The 16,497-nt window shown below is 35.7% G+C and overlaps 1 protein-coding gene and 1 long non-coding RNA gene across 2 annotated transcripts in view; one reads left to right on the top strand and one right to left on the bottom strand.

The window, feature by feature from the left end:
- The window catches only part of LOC124794967 (protein slit-like), an 807,859-nt gene that overhangs the window by 759,419 nt on the left and 31,943 nt on the right, over nt 1-16,497 (top strand). The window contains 9 exon segments of the mRNA XM_047258696.1: nt 106-177; nt 867-938; nt 6,830-6,915; nt 6,918-6,986; nt 9,844-9,994; nt 13,942-14,088; nt 14,193-14,267; nt 15,104-15,175; nt 15,254-15,414. Of these exon segments, the coding sequence (XP_047114652.1) occupies nt 106-177; nt 867-938; nt 6,830-6,915; nt 6,918-6,986; nt 9,844-9,994; nt 13,942-14,088; nt 14,193-14,267; nt 15,104-15,175; nt 15,254-15,414 (905 nt within the window).
- Nucleotides 1,338-16,200, bottom strand: LOC124794968. Its single transcript, XR_007016632.1, has 3 exons — nt 16,179-16,200; nt 15,070-15,183; nt 1,338-1,402 (listed from the first exon to the last, which is right to left on the bottom strand). It is a non-coding gene; the product is annotated as an uncharacterized LOC124794968 (long non-coding RNA).

The following is a 16,497-nucleotide window of genomic DNA, read 5'->3' as shown; positions in this document are numbered from 1 at the left end:
ACCTGTCTCTGCCCTGTACAGCAAAGAGAATACTTGAAACTTTTAGACCAAGTATAGCAGTGTTTCTGGAACTGAAGTAAACAAATCTGTTTTTTCCTTTTGCAGGTTGCTGAATGCCAATGAAATTTCATGTATTCGTAAGGATACATTCAGGGACCTACACAGCCTAAATCTTCTGTGAGTAACATATGATGCAGTGTTTTGTTTTAACTTTTCATGACTTAGTAAATCATATATGTGTAGATAAATAGAAGTGCTGAATTGTCAACTGGCACAAACGGAAAGAAAGTTGCTAGCTTTCGGAATTATCCTTTTGTGACCATTTGTGTGTGCCTATTGACAACTCAATGCTTCTGCTCTTCAGTGAGTGGTCTGCTTCAGTCTAAAAGTATTTACATTCTACAAGAATTTTCCTACAAGAAGAAGATTAATAGTCACCATTTTCACCAATTTTTCATTGGCCTCAGTAAACATTTTTCTGAGCAGTATTATAGTCTAAACCTACTAATTGTTTGATTAATACCATGAGCTACACAGCCTCATAGTTGTTACACAAAAGTTGTGTTACATTTAAACTTGAAAATGTCACAATGTTTTTGCTAAACAGTTTTATTTCCATTAAGCATCGCACATCATATTTCATAGTCCAGGAAACCATAATTCTTTGTGGTAAAATAGAGCCTAATCTTCCAAACTTATTAATTTCTTCATGTTAGGAAACAAAAATTAGGAAATGGCTTTCATTTTTAGAAATAAATTTATCTTTCAAACATGTTTTTTCTATTCCTTTCAATAATTTTGTTAACTAATTTACCGGGAATATAAATTGTTATCACATCATAATTGCATTCTCTTTATTGTTGCAGGTCTCTGTATGACAACAACATCCAGTCATTGGCCAATGGAACTTTTGACTCATTAAAGAGCATTCAAACACTGTAAGTAATGTTTTCTTACAATATATGCATTAACATGCTGTATGTTTGGCCTTCATATTGGGTACGATGTTACACTTTGTATCACTTTATGTATTTCAGTGATTTGACTGAGTTGCCACAAGCACACCTGAAAATGAAATTGTGTGATTTATAAATCAATTATATGAATTAAATATAGTCAATAAAATAGCTGAATGGCTTGTCAAATAACACTATACTAATGAAGCACAGCTGAATGTGCTTAAGATTCCCCATGAAGATGAATTTAAAAAGACCCATTAGCCACTCTTTCTGTAAATTACCTGAATATCTAGATTCAAGGACTAAAAAGCAGTTGCTGCAGCCAAGTAGTTTTACAGAAGTACCACAAAACATTATGAAGTATGAATTCTAAGTGCCATTCACTCAGGCTTTTTATTACAGTATTTTTCACTATTGTTCTCAGATCTGGGTAAGAAGTTCACCTGTGGACAAGTATGCTATTAAAATGTTAAGCACATGTAAACTGTGTGTTACTGAGTATTGTACATGTTTGAGAGTGATTGATCCCAAACTGAAAAGAATATTCCTATCTATTGTCAACTGAATAGTTACTGCTACTCCCTTCAAACAATTTATTTGCATCAACCACAAAAGTCGTAAGTGATAAGGTGTTTAATACGTGTAAAACAAAGCAAAAGGCTAACAAAAGAGAGAGGTTGGATGAAATTCTTTTATTGTCAAGAAGACATTGTGTGAAACTCAGGAAAATTTTAAAAATTATGATGAAGACCTTGTATAATACAGAATCTAGATTTTCACTGGCAACAGACGATATTATTCTCTTGAGAGATAATCTTATTGCACTCTCTGCCACCGGAATCTGATCCTTTGTGCAATTATTTTGGTAACTTGCTCTTTCTGAGGACAAACAGTTCATTTTATTAATTATCAAAGCACTCAAGGTTGCCATATTCATACTAGGCCCAAAGTCATTAATGTTTTTTCTAGCAATGCTAAAAGCTCTTTCATAGGCATCATTAAAGGGAGGAACAAGCAGTAAAGCAAGTTCTCAGTGATGGATAATTTTTAAAGCCTCATGCATCAAATAGTTATATCGCACCAAGCAATATCAACTCTCTCTCTTCCCCCCCCCCCCCCCCCCAAAAAAAAAAAATAAAAAAGACTGGTATCTTGAAAACTCCAATTCTAATGTGTTTTTCATACACTCAGGATGTTAGGAAATAGCTCAGTCAACTTTACAACGTCTTGTGACGTCACTTGGTTAGAAATTTCCAACAGCTTAAAGGTGAATGCCTTGAACCTTGTGACATCACTTGATTTGAAAGTAGTTATCCTCCTATCTTTGAAGCTGACACCAAGGGAGGAATACTTTTCATTGTCTCTCAGCATAACCTATCTTAGAGAGCTGTGATGACGAAATCATTTAGGACAGATTCACTGTATACTCAGGAAGGAAATCATCACAATCTATACAATGTATGACTCGCGAAATGTAAACAGAATCTTTTTTAAAGACTTCAAATTTTGAAATGTCTATTTCCATAATTTCTAGTAATTGGCTGTAACTCTACACTTAAAGTGATAAATCTGTAACAATTACAGACAATCTGTAACAGTTGGCAGCCATGCAACTACCATAACAGAATGTTTTCAAATGTTCTCTCAAAAAACCCAAAGAAATTCTGGTATTATGTAAAGTCTGTTAATTATATGGAAGTTAGTGTCCAAACACTCATGGACGAGGCAGAAACTGAAATTGAGAATAGCAGAATAAACAGAAAAAGCAAACCTGAACACAGATCCACGACCCGACAGAATCACTATCAGATTCTATACTGACTTTACAACTGAGATCTCACTTCTTTTAACGATAGTATACTGTAGATCCCTTTAACAAAATACCATGCCCAGTAGCTGGAAGAAAGCACAGGTCACACCTGTCTACTAGAAGGAAAGCAGAAGTGACCCATAATACTACCATCCAATACCCTTGACATTTATTTGTTATAGAACCTTAGAGCATATTCTGAACTCAAAAATAATGAAGTATCAGATTTGATTCCTAATGGAACTGGTGTGCTCAGTGACTTGTGTTTATTAAAACTGAGAAATGTACAGCAATCAGTTGGTAATAATCTGTTTATTGTAGATCTAACTAGGTTTCGAACCACAGTGTGGCTATCATCAGGCAATAAGATGCAGTAGGGACTATTTGTGTATGCAAGTGATAATGATGACATGCCTTGCATGTTACCACACAGTGGTTGAAATCCAACTAGATCTGCAATAAACGTATTATTAGTGACTGACTGCTGTACATTTCTCAATTGTAATGAGGTATCTCAAACACAATGACCTTCCCAGTGGCAACCAGCATAGATTCCAAAAGCATCAAACATGTGAAACCCAATTCTGACTTTTCATCTTGAAAGCCATGTGAATTAATTTTGAACACACTTTCTGAAAACAGTTTTGAGCAGCTAGTTTGACAGCCCACATGCAATGGGAATATTTTAGACCTTGTAGATTCAGACAGGCCTGACCTTATTGATGGCATCGGTACAGACACTGCGCTTAGTTATCATGTCACCATGGTGACGATGGTTCCTAAAGTTAATAAATTCATCAAGAAGGCTAGGAGAGTATTTTTGCTATGTTCCTGTGTGATGGACATGGAGGAATTATGAGCAAAGTTTAAACTGATTGCAAATTGTGCTCTAGAGAAATAACTGGATTACGGCCAGTAAAGATTCACTGTGGTTTAATAATGAAAATCGCAAAATGCTGAGAAGACAGAGATGGTTACACTTGAGAGAGAGAGAGAGAGAGAGAGAGAGAGAGAGAGAGAGAGAGAGAGAGAGATGCGTGAAGGGATACCACACGTGGCCAACTCACACTCTCGCGCACTAGCAACTGGATACAGCAGTATCATTTATCAAAGGACTCTGTCGAGTCATTCATTGACTAGCCTGGCATGACAATAGAATACAGCAAAAGAAAAGCTGAAGTTTAAAATTTCATGTTTAAGAAATCATTCGCACAGGGGGGATCATACAAACACACCATCCTGGGACCGTCTCAGAGATTCCCATATGAAGGACATACTAGAGGCACCTGTAATGTAAGATGCAACTGAAAGAGCTGAAAACAAATAAGCTGCCAGGTCGAGGTGTAAAAACAGTTTGGTTTTATAGAGAATACTGTGGGATTAGCTGCTTACTTAGCTTGCATTTGTCATGAATCTCTCATCCAGTGCCGAGTCCCAAATGACTGGAAATAAATGCAGATGACTCCTGTAGATAGGAGGGTAAAAGAACAGACCTCCAAAATTATGGACCAATATCTTTAACATCAGTTTGCAGGAGAGTTCTTGAGTGTATTCTCAGTTTGGATGTAACAAAATTCCTCAAGACAGAAAAGCTTCTTTCCACAAATCAGCATGGATTTAGGGAGCATTGCTCGAGCAAAACTCAGCTAGACCTTTTCTTACATGTTTTCCTGCAAACCATGGATGGATGGCAACAGGCAGATTTTTCATACTCTTAGGTTTCAGAAAAGCATTCTACACAGTGCCCCAGAGTAGATTGTTAATGAAGGTATGCGTAGACAGAATAGGTTCTCAAATATGTGGATGGCTCAAAGACTTCTTAAGTAACAGAACCCAGTATGTTGTCCTTGATGGTGAATTTTCATCAGAGACGGGTATAGTCGGGAGTGCCCAGGGAAATGTGTCAGGACTGCTCTTATTTTCTATATACATAAATGATCTGAAGGGCAGAGTAAGAAGCAGTCTGTGGCTGTTGGCTCACAGTACTCTGGTGTATGGGAAGGTGTCATCATTGAGTGACTGTAGGAGGGTATAATTTGACGTAGACAAAATTTGTAGATGGTGCGATGCATAGCAGGTTGCCCTAGATGCATAAAAATGTAAGTTGATGCAGATGAGTAGGAAGAACAATCACATAATGTTCGAATACAGCATTGGTAGTGCAGACCCATTCCTGAGCACTGCTCGGGTGTTTGGGATTCCCACAAGATCAGATTAAAGGAAGTCATCAAAGCAATTCAGTGGCGATTTGTTGGCTTTGTTACCAGTAGGTTCAATCAACATGCAGTTGTTATGGAGATTTTTCGTGAAACACTATTGGAAAAGATCAGAGAACTGGCACTTGAAGCTGACTGCATGACAGTTCTGTTTCTGTCAATGTACATTTTGTATAAGGACCATAAATGTAAGATAAGAGAAATTAGGACTCATATAGAGGTACACAGACAATTGTTTTTCCCTCACTCCATTCCTGAGGAACAGGAAAGCAAATTACTAATACGGTACCAGGCACCCTCCACCATGTGCCATATGGTAGCTTGTGGAGCATGGATGTAGATGTAGATGTGGGGATTACAAAGACAAGATTCGACTGATTACAGAATGCGTGGAGGTATTCAAGCAACCATTCTTCCTTCATTCCATACATGTATGGAACAGGAAAGACTCCCAATAACTAGTACAATGGAAAGCACTCTCTGCCATGCACTTCACAGTATTTTGCAGTGCATGGATGTAGAAGCAGATGTTGAGTTCACAACCTAGTAAACAGAGACCCATGTAAGCTTCAGGAGTTGATAACTTATATGGTCCAGATTGCTAGCATTTGGGCTAAAATAATTTTCTGCCTGAATTGAGCCAATCCAAATATTTCACATATGGCATCATGGAATGTGAGAGTGTAAACTTCAGAAGTTTCAGTGAATCACTGGTACTAACTAGACACTATTCCAACAGTTAAGGTAACTGCATTCAGTTTCTGTAGGAAGCCTCACTTAACATCCATAACGTAAGTGTACTTTCTGATGATCAGCACACTTTTTTTCATTTGAACTGTGACAAGTGTATACAAGAGTTAAAACACACCTATTTTGGCATACTGAGAAGTGTAATTTGCTTTCATGATGAATAATAATATTACAGATATTAGACTTGTCAAAACTCTGTCAAATTAATTTTTAAGTAAAATCAGACATTAGGAAGCCGCAGGAAGCTAATATATATAGTGCAGTTCTAGACAATGTAATAAGTTCTAGACAAATTGTTTATAGAAGTACATTGTTTCATTTTTCAATTATACTGTCAGATCTGTAATGTAAGTATCTCTTGAGTACAGTATGTGTACTCAAAGAGACCAGAGAGATAAATATTATTATTGATGACAACAAACTTTCTTAAATTTTGTTGTATGAGTACTTGACCCAAAAATTACTTCATATGTTTATTTATAGGTGAGGGAATATTCTAAAAATGTTTCTCCTACTATAAAAGAACGACTCCTACAGAGGATGTAAACTCAGATTATTGATGTTTACTGGTTAATGAACCTCTAATTTTTTTTACATCAGTGTAGTCCCAGTTCTTGGTCATGTATCTGTTGCTATCTTTATAACATTTTATCACAAAAAAAAAAAAAAAAAAAAAAAAAAAAAAAAAAAAAAAAAAATCCACACAGAAAAATTAGATATAGTACAATGAAAGAGTGAGATTTCTATACTGAATGTATCACTGAGTAACAGTTTTTAAGATTTGTTTGATATTAATTATACAACAATAATAGAAATTCATAGAATCTCACTGTGGCCATGGGAGTGCACATTTGGGTGTCTGTGTGGTTGTTTGTGTGAGTGTACATACTTTAGCCAGAAATAGCATAAGAACTCAAACACTAGTGTAAATGCTGTTTCCTGTTACGTTTTTTGTGGTGCTCCATGCATAGGTCCACTATAGACTATTGATATTAATCATCACTTTCATGGAATGTTTTTCAATTTAATCTGACCTGAGATATGTGACATAGATACTGTTCATATCACTTTGTAATGCATTACGCTTTCTGTAGGCACTTGGCTCGGAATCCATTTATATGCGACTGCAACCTGCGATGGCTGGCTGAGTACCTGCACCGTAACCCCATTGAAACATCTGGAGCCGCTGTGATTCTCCAAAGCGCATGCAGAGGAGACGCATTGAATCTCTCAGAGATGAGAAGTTCAAATGTAAGGGTAAGCGAGCAGACACCTCACTGCTTTGTACGGGTCCTTTCCCTTTGATTACATGCTCACTACCATATAACAATCCTTTCCTCCTGATCTCTCTCTCTCTCATACCTTTCTTAATCACACATTCTAATGTTTCTGTTCTAATTAATCCTCAGATAATATATTAGTGTAGTTACTCAAACTTTTGAGGGAAATGTAAATACATCTTATTAGCAGATGAAAATGAAAGAAAATCAGTAATTTCCAGCAATGAGATTTTCAAATTTTGATTCAACAAAGTGAGTAAAATTGTTATTCATTTTCACTTATTGTCAGCTTAAAATTAACTTACTTTTTACAGCACATGCCACTGTTTTTAATGACAATTAGTACAATTATTCTGAATATGCAGCACTCAGACACAAAATCCATTTCTCACAATTACCTTAATATCTTTCTAATTAATATATCACTAACAGTGGTATGTAATTTAATATAGAAGAACTAATGGTATTAATACAATAAAGCTTCTGTAGGTAATATTTTATGGTGATTAGCACATATAATAAACAGTTAAAATCATAAAGAGACAGAAGGCTGGTCATTACATACCTTCTGGAGGCCCAGCTCTCAGTACCAGGATGCAAACATTTAAAATAGAAAACAGTCCTCATATTTCTCAGTACTGTGCATTCCTTTTCCAGGAGAAAAATAGGGTCTGGTTGGTGGAGGTTGGAAAAAGGCAGTGTGTCAGGGTGGCAGGTCTCCCAGATGCTAGGTTAAGAGGGATCTATCTGTTTTGAAGAAAAAGGGAGGTGAAGATGCAGAAAAGATATCAGAGAGAGGAGGTCAAAGATAATATATCCCTAAGCACTGTGCTACCTTCTATTTATAGGTGATCAAAGGCACAGAGTAGGAATACAAGATCGTTTGTGTAGAAAAGGAGAAGAAAATTAAAAGTGAAAAGAATAGTGCAATTAAGGAATAGAAAGTTAGGGGGAAAGGGATAGAGTTCAAAAGGGAAAAGAGAAAGAACTTACAACCATCATATTGGAGGTGAAATTGTGTGTTGAAGAGAGAATGGATTATATGATATAGCATATATAAGGTCCCTATGCGCACACTGTTTTGTGTAGCAACTGGGCACAGGATGTCCCCAAAGTGAGCAATGATTCTGTGTCCATTCATGTGTTCTGCCCATTTGATGGTGATCATCCCTATACAGAGAGCCTTGCAATGAGTGCGTGTCAATTGGTGTATATGATGAGTAAATTCACATGTTGCTCTGCCAGTGAAAATGGCAGTGGCAGTGGGTTGGGCTATTGGCCTGGTTTTATTGTGGAATGATTATAAAGGTAGGAATCTTGTCATATGGAGAATGGTCAGGGTAATTTGACAAGGATGTTGTGGAGGTTAGCAGGTGGTGGTGTGCGAAGGATATCATTGGAGAGAAAGTCTAATTTTAGGGCTTCATTTGAGAAATTCATAGCCTTGTTGGAGTAATCTATGAAGTATTAAAGACCTTTGTGTGAGATATGTTGCTAAAATGCATGGAAGAGGAAATGGCCTGACTGATTGTTTCAGCAGAGGTCCTGGGTAAATGTACTGGATATTGTGCCTCTTCATGGAAAGTGTTGTCCAACTTTCTTGTCTCTTCACAATTTTAACCACTTTCATGACTTCCAGAGACAATAATAATAAAAAATATATATATAACTTTTATAATGGGTATTCATTGTTAAGAGTTATAAATCATGGCACTAATGGACTTGTAATTATTTTAAATCAAAATTGTTATAACAAAGACTATGACATCATAACTTCACCACTTACCTCAGTAAATGTATAGGATCAGATATATGTTGTCACTCTCTTGTACAGTGATTTTTTGTAACTGTAAGCTTTTTAAAAAGTTTAGAATCAGTTAGAAACTTTCTTATAATTACTGTTTGTATTATCAATAACAAATAATTCTCCCTGTGGAGAGAAAGTCTCTGGTGTGCTGGTTTCCAAATAATGGGGAAAATAGTATTCATTGCTCATCATCTATCACAGATTACATGTAAATAAACACTGTTGCATTGTATTTAACTTGAACTTCACTTTACAACTGCATGTAAACCATTCCCAAACCTTACCTAATAACCGTACATGTTGTGGGGTGCTTGGCTCTAACCTTATATTTAATTTTAGGTGACTAAGAGCATGGTGTATGTTGCAACTAATGTGTGTTATACTTCAGTTTTGTCTCAGTAGGTAAGTAAGAGAGATTGTGTCAGAATAATAACTCAATTGTAAAATCACTGCCTTTTTTGGTAATGGGCTCTCAAGGTCATTCATCTAAAAGAGCCAATTAACAGAGTTATTTTGGAAATTGCAGTGTTGTAGAATACATAATATAATTTACTCCAACACTAAAAGAAATGCTTCACTAGCCAACATATTTCATATGCATCCTTGCATTTCAGTCGACTTTGTCTTTTTTGATTAGTTTGTTCCTGACATTCAATGAAAGAATTTTCATTTACCACAAACTGAGAATTAATTATCTGTATGGCAACACTGCTTTCAAAACAATTTCAGCTGACAGAGAGTAAATCCTGTTTCTGCTATTTTTGGATCATATCACTACTTCTCATTGGCACATTCCATTTCCTGTCTTTATATCGAAGTGTACCAGTTTTTCTTCTATGTTTTCCTCCAGTAAATAAGTGTAACTTTGATTTACAAAACAAAATAATCATTCTAAAAAATAATAATCATAGTTAATGAAAGTACTGAATTGACATAAATCAACAGTTGAATATGCACTTATAATTTTTACAACTTGTTGAAAATAAAAATTGCTAGTAAATATCAATGATTCTGCTGTCAGGTGTAGAAGAATACCGGACACGGTTAGCAGGTGAATGTCTCATTGACACTGAATGCCCTGCTGGGTGTTCTTGCGATGGGACCCTTGTTGACTGCTCAGGAAGAGGTCTCTCAGAAATTCCTAAAGACATCCCAATGTACACCACAGAACTGTGAGTAAATTGTTTAAAGATGTTGTATTACATTAAAGTAGGTTATTTTCTAACAAAGAGGAGGACCTTTGTTACACTATTTTAGTTGAATTCAAACATATAATTCACAAATATTCTTGTATTGGAAAATAAAATCTTAAATACTGTATGTCCCTACTATGTGCGCAAAAGTATAAGTATAGTTAATATGAGGGGTGTTCAGTAAGTAACGCAACATATTTTTTTCACTGAAAGAAGGCAGTTTTTATGTTGGATTTCAATAACCATATTATTCTCTACTCTTCTCCCTATAAAGCCTAATCTCTGTTCAATGTGACGGCCTTATGTAATCTTAGTGGGTGGGCCTGTATGCCAACAAGTACCACTCCACTGGTCAAAATCAGAGCCAACATCTTGCTCATTGATGAGAGTGTCTGCACTACCAACAGAGACATATAATTGTGCAGCAAGATGTTTAATTGTGAGCTGTGTGTGACTGGGCAGCAAATGGTAGACTGGACATGTTTGTGCGACCTTGTTGCAATGGTGACAGAAGCCTCGCCCAACAACTCATATGCTTTATTCACTGCCCAGGTCTCTGTAGACCTTCTGCAAGCACCTACAAATATCATTGATGCTCTGGTTTTCTGCCAAAAAAAACTCAGTGACAGCTCTCTGTTTGGAATACAACTCCATTGCAGAACATTTTGAAGGCTGTGTATAGGACCGACACCAGTCAGAATTTCATGAAACTATTGGGGCTGAATTGCGAATATTCCATGATGTCCTACAACAAATTATGCTTTTTTACAACTGAGATAGGCCATGGAAAAAAAGGTGTTGCGTTATTTATTGAATACCTCTCATATCTGTCATCATTACATAAAGTTTACAGTAATATACGTAACTCACATCACTATGATAGATTCATTTATATAACAATTTGGTATCACATTTTTAGCTAGAGTTGCAAATCGTTTGTCATAGGCTATGTTGGCTACACATTCGAAATGCGTCCTGCTGCTGCAGATTGTTGCTGTCCAAATAAGTTGTGATAAATACAATCCAAGACTTGATTAATTCTGTACCTAATGTAGCGCTTAACATGAATTCTGTTAGGGGCTAAAATGTCATGAATTTCGGGAAGGTCAAAAATGGCTCTGAGCACTATGGGGACTTAACTACTGTGGTCATCAGTCCCCCTAGAACTACTTAAACCTAACTAACCTAAGGACATCACACACATCCATGCCCGAGGCATGATTCGAACCTGCGACCGTAGCAGTCGCGCGGTTCCGGACTGCGCGCCTAGAACCGCTAGACCACGCGGCCGGCAATTTCAGGAAGTTTCATTTTCTTTTCAACGTTTTAATATCTCCCATCTGACAGTTTTAGTGGCTGTCAAATAATGCTCTCATGATAAATCTTTCAAATTCAAGATCTCAGCTTTGTGTTTATGTGGAGTTTACCAAATAATGCCTGACAAAACATGAAATCTGCTGTAGAACCGTGGCTATTGTGTAAAGATAATCACAAATAAACACATTTGAAACTGTCAACAACTATAAAAAAACTAATACCATTCAGATGCAAAATATCCATTAGAAGCAAAATAATAATTGATGTAAATTTAACAGAGCAAGTATCACATTTCTGCAGTTTTGGAAATTATATCTTTTAAAACACCAGAATGTAGAGAAAGCAGCTATTATATGGAACAAAAAAATCCAAATATATCAAATCTGAACAGAAATACCCTCAACATTTTATAAAACAATGACAGTACCAACCATTATGTACATTATTCAGACTATAGCTCTTGGTTCCCTTAAAAGATTGCAAGAAGAAATAAATTAAGTAAACAAAATTATTTTGTTATAATTTTTAGCCTTAAGTCACAGAAACATTATCATAACAGGTTTGATAAATGTTCTCCTGAGACATTACATCTAGTCTGCATAAGCTATCTTCCAAGAGCTACTTATACTACAATGACAAATATTCTTCATACTTAATAAATAGAAACAATATGAGATTTCTTTAGTACTTCTTCTCTATTTATTATCAACACACAACTATTTTTCTTTGCAGCATTATTGGCTCAGCAATATCATGAAGACATTATATTTTCTCCAGGCAATCTAAAATACTTTTGCAATTTTTGTCTGCAAGAAAAGTTTTTAGATACAGTTGTAGAATGCACAGAGTTTTATTTCACAGACTATGTTAACAGAGGCACTGTTCATACAAGTCAAAATAATTACTCTCCAACTATTACTGCATGATGCAGTTGTGTCTATGCTCTTGTTTGAAGGCAGTCTTTGGATACTTCAGAAACTGTAATAGAGTAGTGGTACAAAAAACTTCAGGTTATTACTCTGAGTCTATCAAGTCTGTGGCTGTGGATAATGTTGTGTAGAAACTATTGTGTGTAATGATTGTCATGTCCATCATGTGTAAAAGAAAGAAATCATGTTACAAGGAAAAAAAGCACATCTCAGGTTAAACAAACAATGTCACAAAATCCTAAGTTCAACAAATGTAGAAAGAAGCATATTCCAAAAACATAATTGGAGTTTAAAATACTTTAAGACTTGAATGGTGCAATGAATAAGTAACAGAGTACTGATTCATGAACTAATAAAAACTGTAAGCATTTTCTTGGTGAGTTAGACAAAAGATGAAACAAGGAATTCCAAGAGTATGTTACTCTTATTTATGAGACAGAGCATAATTGAATAAAAAATTGGCAAAGAATTTGTGAACCTTCAAAATTTATGAAGGCAGAAAGAAAGCAAAAAATACATATGTTACTTGTGAGTATTTTTTGATTGAACAGATTATTGAATAACAGCATGCAAGCAATGCTTATACAACAAAGTGTACTATCATTTGATTTATCAAGACATTTACAGTTTAGTGGGGAAAATCATCTTCTGAGTCAAAGGGGGCTATGACAGTACAGCAGGCAAGATGGCAAATCTGGCAGAGTCCAGAGGAGTGGAGTACAGTTGTAAACAAGGTGCAGCAGCAGTGCCAGTGACGAGATGGTGGCATAGTGTAGCTGGTGATTGTTTGCTTCAGGTGACTGTCCAGAGAGAATCGACTTCCACCCATTCTTCGGCTAGTTATACTGCCATCTTCACAATTCCCCACGGACCAGCTTGGGTGCTAGCAGTTACTGCCTGTTGTTGTGGAGCCACTACACATATTGCATCCATGCTCTTTACTATTGATGTATCTTTATCTGTTGATGGAAAAGATATATCAGTTACTTATGTCTGTTCACTGCTAGTATAGTTTGAAAACCAGAAGCTACAGTTCCAGCTAATCAGTTCTCCATTTTTCATCAATCACACTGATATTCTGATAGTAATGCCCAAGAGTTGACAGTACCTGTGCATGATAAGAAGGTTGAACATTCACAAAAGTGTACCTCACTTCTCTATTAGGAAAAAGTATTTCTGTTGCAGATAAGACATAGCAAAAGTAGTAAAGGTCAGCATGCACAATTCTAGCCAGAGCATCTGAAAGGGTAAATGACAGAAGAGCAGAATCAGGATAGCCATTTAAGGATTTAAACCCCTTCCTGCAGACAATACCTTCAGAATTAATAATAATTCACTTTGTATAAGTTGTAAGTTGGAAAGAGACTTCATTGAATCAAGCAATAAATTCAAACTCTCTGTCATAAAGAACAGTTTAATATCTTACAATAAAGAAGTTCAATCATTCTGTGAAAAACTGTGGAGGTGTTTTGACTGTGTTATTAACAGAAGTTTTTTCAAAATATGATGTCTTTACATTAGAACTGCTACATTGTTCTCCATTTCATTAGAGAGCAGACTCTTTGAATTCCACAGATTTAAATTGCAACACACTTCACAAAATAATCAGACATTTCTTTAGAAATAATGCAAGTCAGAGTTACATGTAGATATTATAATTACAGTTTTTCTTTCTTTCAGGTTGCAGAATGATAATGTAATCGGTCGAATAAAATCTGACGGGTTATTTGGTCGATTACCAAATTTATTGAAAATTGACCTGAGAAGAAACCGAATAACAGGAATCGAAGAAAACGCTTTTGAGGGCACGGCACGGTTAACAGAGTTGTAAGTGTGGTTTCAGTTACAATTATTTGCAAGAATGTCTACTTTGTCTGCAATTATTTCACAGTCACATTATCAATGCATGCATTCTTTCTTTTATGTTATAGGTTGTTGTCAGAAAACAAAATTAGAGAAGTTCATAACAAAATGTTTACTGGCCTCACAGTCTTAAAATTCTGTAAGTATTCAGCCTGTATGAACTACAACAAACATGTTGCACTGAACTGTATTTTTGTATTTACTATGTTGTAATTTCTTATATATTAGTTACATTTGTAGCTGCTCTCAATATCTCTGGTATAAAAATTGTATATAACAGAGCAATATCACGTTTGAAAACTGAAATAGTTATTTTCATGGTTTCAAAAATTGAGAATTGTTGCTGTAAGGAATTGTCTTATTAATTCATTCTTACGTGTTAATACAATTAAAAGTACACTTACATATTCGATATGCTTAAAATGTCTTCTGTGCACTGAAGAAAAATTCTTACTAACATCTATAATATACAGAACAGTAAGTTTGCTTTCTTCCTGCTGGCCGCAGTGATCTCGCGGTTAAGGCGCTCAGTCCGGAATCGCGCGACCGCTACGGTTGCAGGTTCGAATCCTGCCTCGGGCATGGATGTGTGTGATGCCCTTAGGTTAGTTAGGTTTAAGTAGTTCCAAGTTCTAGGGGACTGATGACCACAGCAGTTAAGTCCCATAGTGCTCAGAGCCATTTGAACCATTTTTTGCTTTCTTCCTAATGAAATAGTTCACAGGTGAAGAGCCAGATGTCATTGTCATACAAGCATAAAATTTCAGCAAGCAACTGGTGATGGAAGCTGTTGTGGTTGCTTTCCACATTATTGTGCCCATTGGACACTAACATCTGGCCACTCATCTGTGAACTATTTCATCATGAATTATGCAGGAGAAGTTTGACAAATTACTTTCTATATTTGTTGCTTTAATCTGATGAATTTATGTTAATTGTTCATACCTATTCCTATTTATAACTCATACTTTCCTTGCAGGTCTCTGTATGACAACCAGATAACTTGTGTGATGCCTGGCTCATTTGATTTCCTCACATCACTCCATACTCTGTAAGTAACTGAAAAATAGTATCTTCTTACAAAATGTTACATTTCCTCTGTTTGCATTTCAAATGAGTATAATTACAGAAATCTGCTGTCAAACCCGTTCAACTGCAATTGTCATTTGGCATGGTTTGCGGAGTGGTTAAGGAAGCGAGATCTAAGCACAGGCAGTCCAGGTGCCAGTTGCCACTGCGTGTAAAAGATGTCCTGTCATGAACTGCCACAGCATGAATTTAAATGTACTAGTAAGTACAAAAATGACTGACTTTGTGTGTGTGTGTGTGTGTGTGTGTGTGTGTGTGTGTGTGTGTGTGTGTGTACTATACAGCAAGTGATTACCTTTACTCCTTATATTATTTGCATTCACCCCTCCCACCCATACTTCTAGTACTGAATACAGTACAAGTAAATTTATAGTTGAAAGGCTATTGTGATGAATGAATGCATTCTAACAGATACGAAAACAAAAACAATAAAAGTCAATGAGACAATACCCTGATGAATAAAGTAATCAAATAAAAGCTACATCAGTGTTAGCCAAAAGTTTAAACAAAAGTGTGACATGCTACCAAGAAAATAATGCTCTAAGACACATTTATGAAAATGTATTTTTCATATTTTTGGGCTGAATTCAGAACACTTTTTCTAGGTAATCTGGCATGTTGAGGTCACTAAATATCGAGATACAGTGATTGAAAATTTCTGCTAGCTACATGGCAATCAGTGTTTATCATAAAACGGTATGACATGTACTATTGTAATACAAATAGGACTCATTATTTATAGACATTTATATATTTCTCTCTGAAAATGCCTTTGTAATCAAGTACACATTAAGCTGCTATCATCAGACAAAGAGCAATTATATAATGAAATTATCCTTTCCGAGTAGTAGCTTTCTTACTGATTTACTTTATTAAATTTGAATAGTATTAAGCTATATACTGATAGTTTATTGTTAAAACAGTACTCAGATTCTTTGACGTATTTGTCTCAGGCTAATGCATACCTTAAGTCATTCCACATTTCTGAACGTTCTCCTTCTTGATGGGATCTATGGAACACAAGAATGAATGAATGAATGAATGAACTGAAATTTTTAACACTGAGCACCATAAAACACAAAAAACAACTACTAGATCAAAAGATGTGAGAAGGCCTCAGTAACATAAACAATGACAAAAGTATTAATAATCAAAATGACAGGAAATAACTACACATAGCACATAAGTTTAGGAATGCATGTGCCTGTTTGTGTGGCAAATAAATGAGAACTTTTGATTGTTTTCTTAAATAATATTTGAGAGAAAACATTAGATAACACTTAT

This window comes from Schistocerca piceifrons, chromosome 4 (genome assembly GCF_021461385.2).
Source record: "Schistocerca piceifrons isolate TAMUIC-IGC-003096 chromosome 4, iqSchPice1.1, whole genome shotgun sequence".
Lineage (NCBI taxonomy): Eukaryota > Metazoa > Arthropoda > Insecta > Orthoptera > Acrididae > Schistocerca > Schistocerca piceifrons.
The sequence above is the reverse complement of the archived record's forward strand: the minus strand, read 5'-3'. Positions and strand labels throughout refer to the sequence as shown.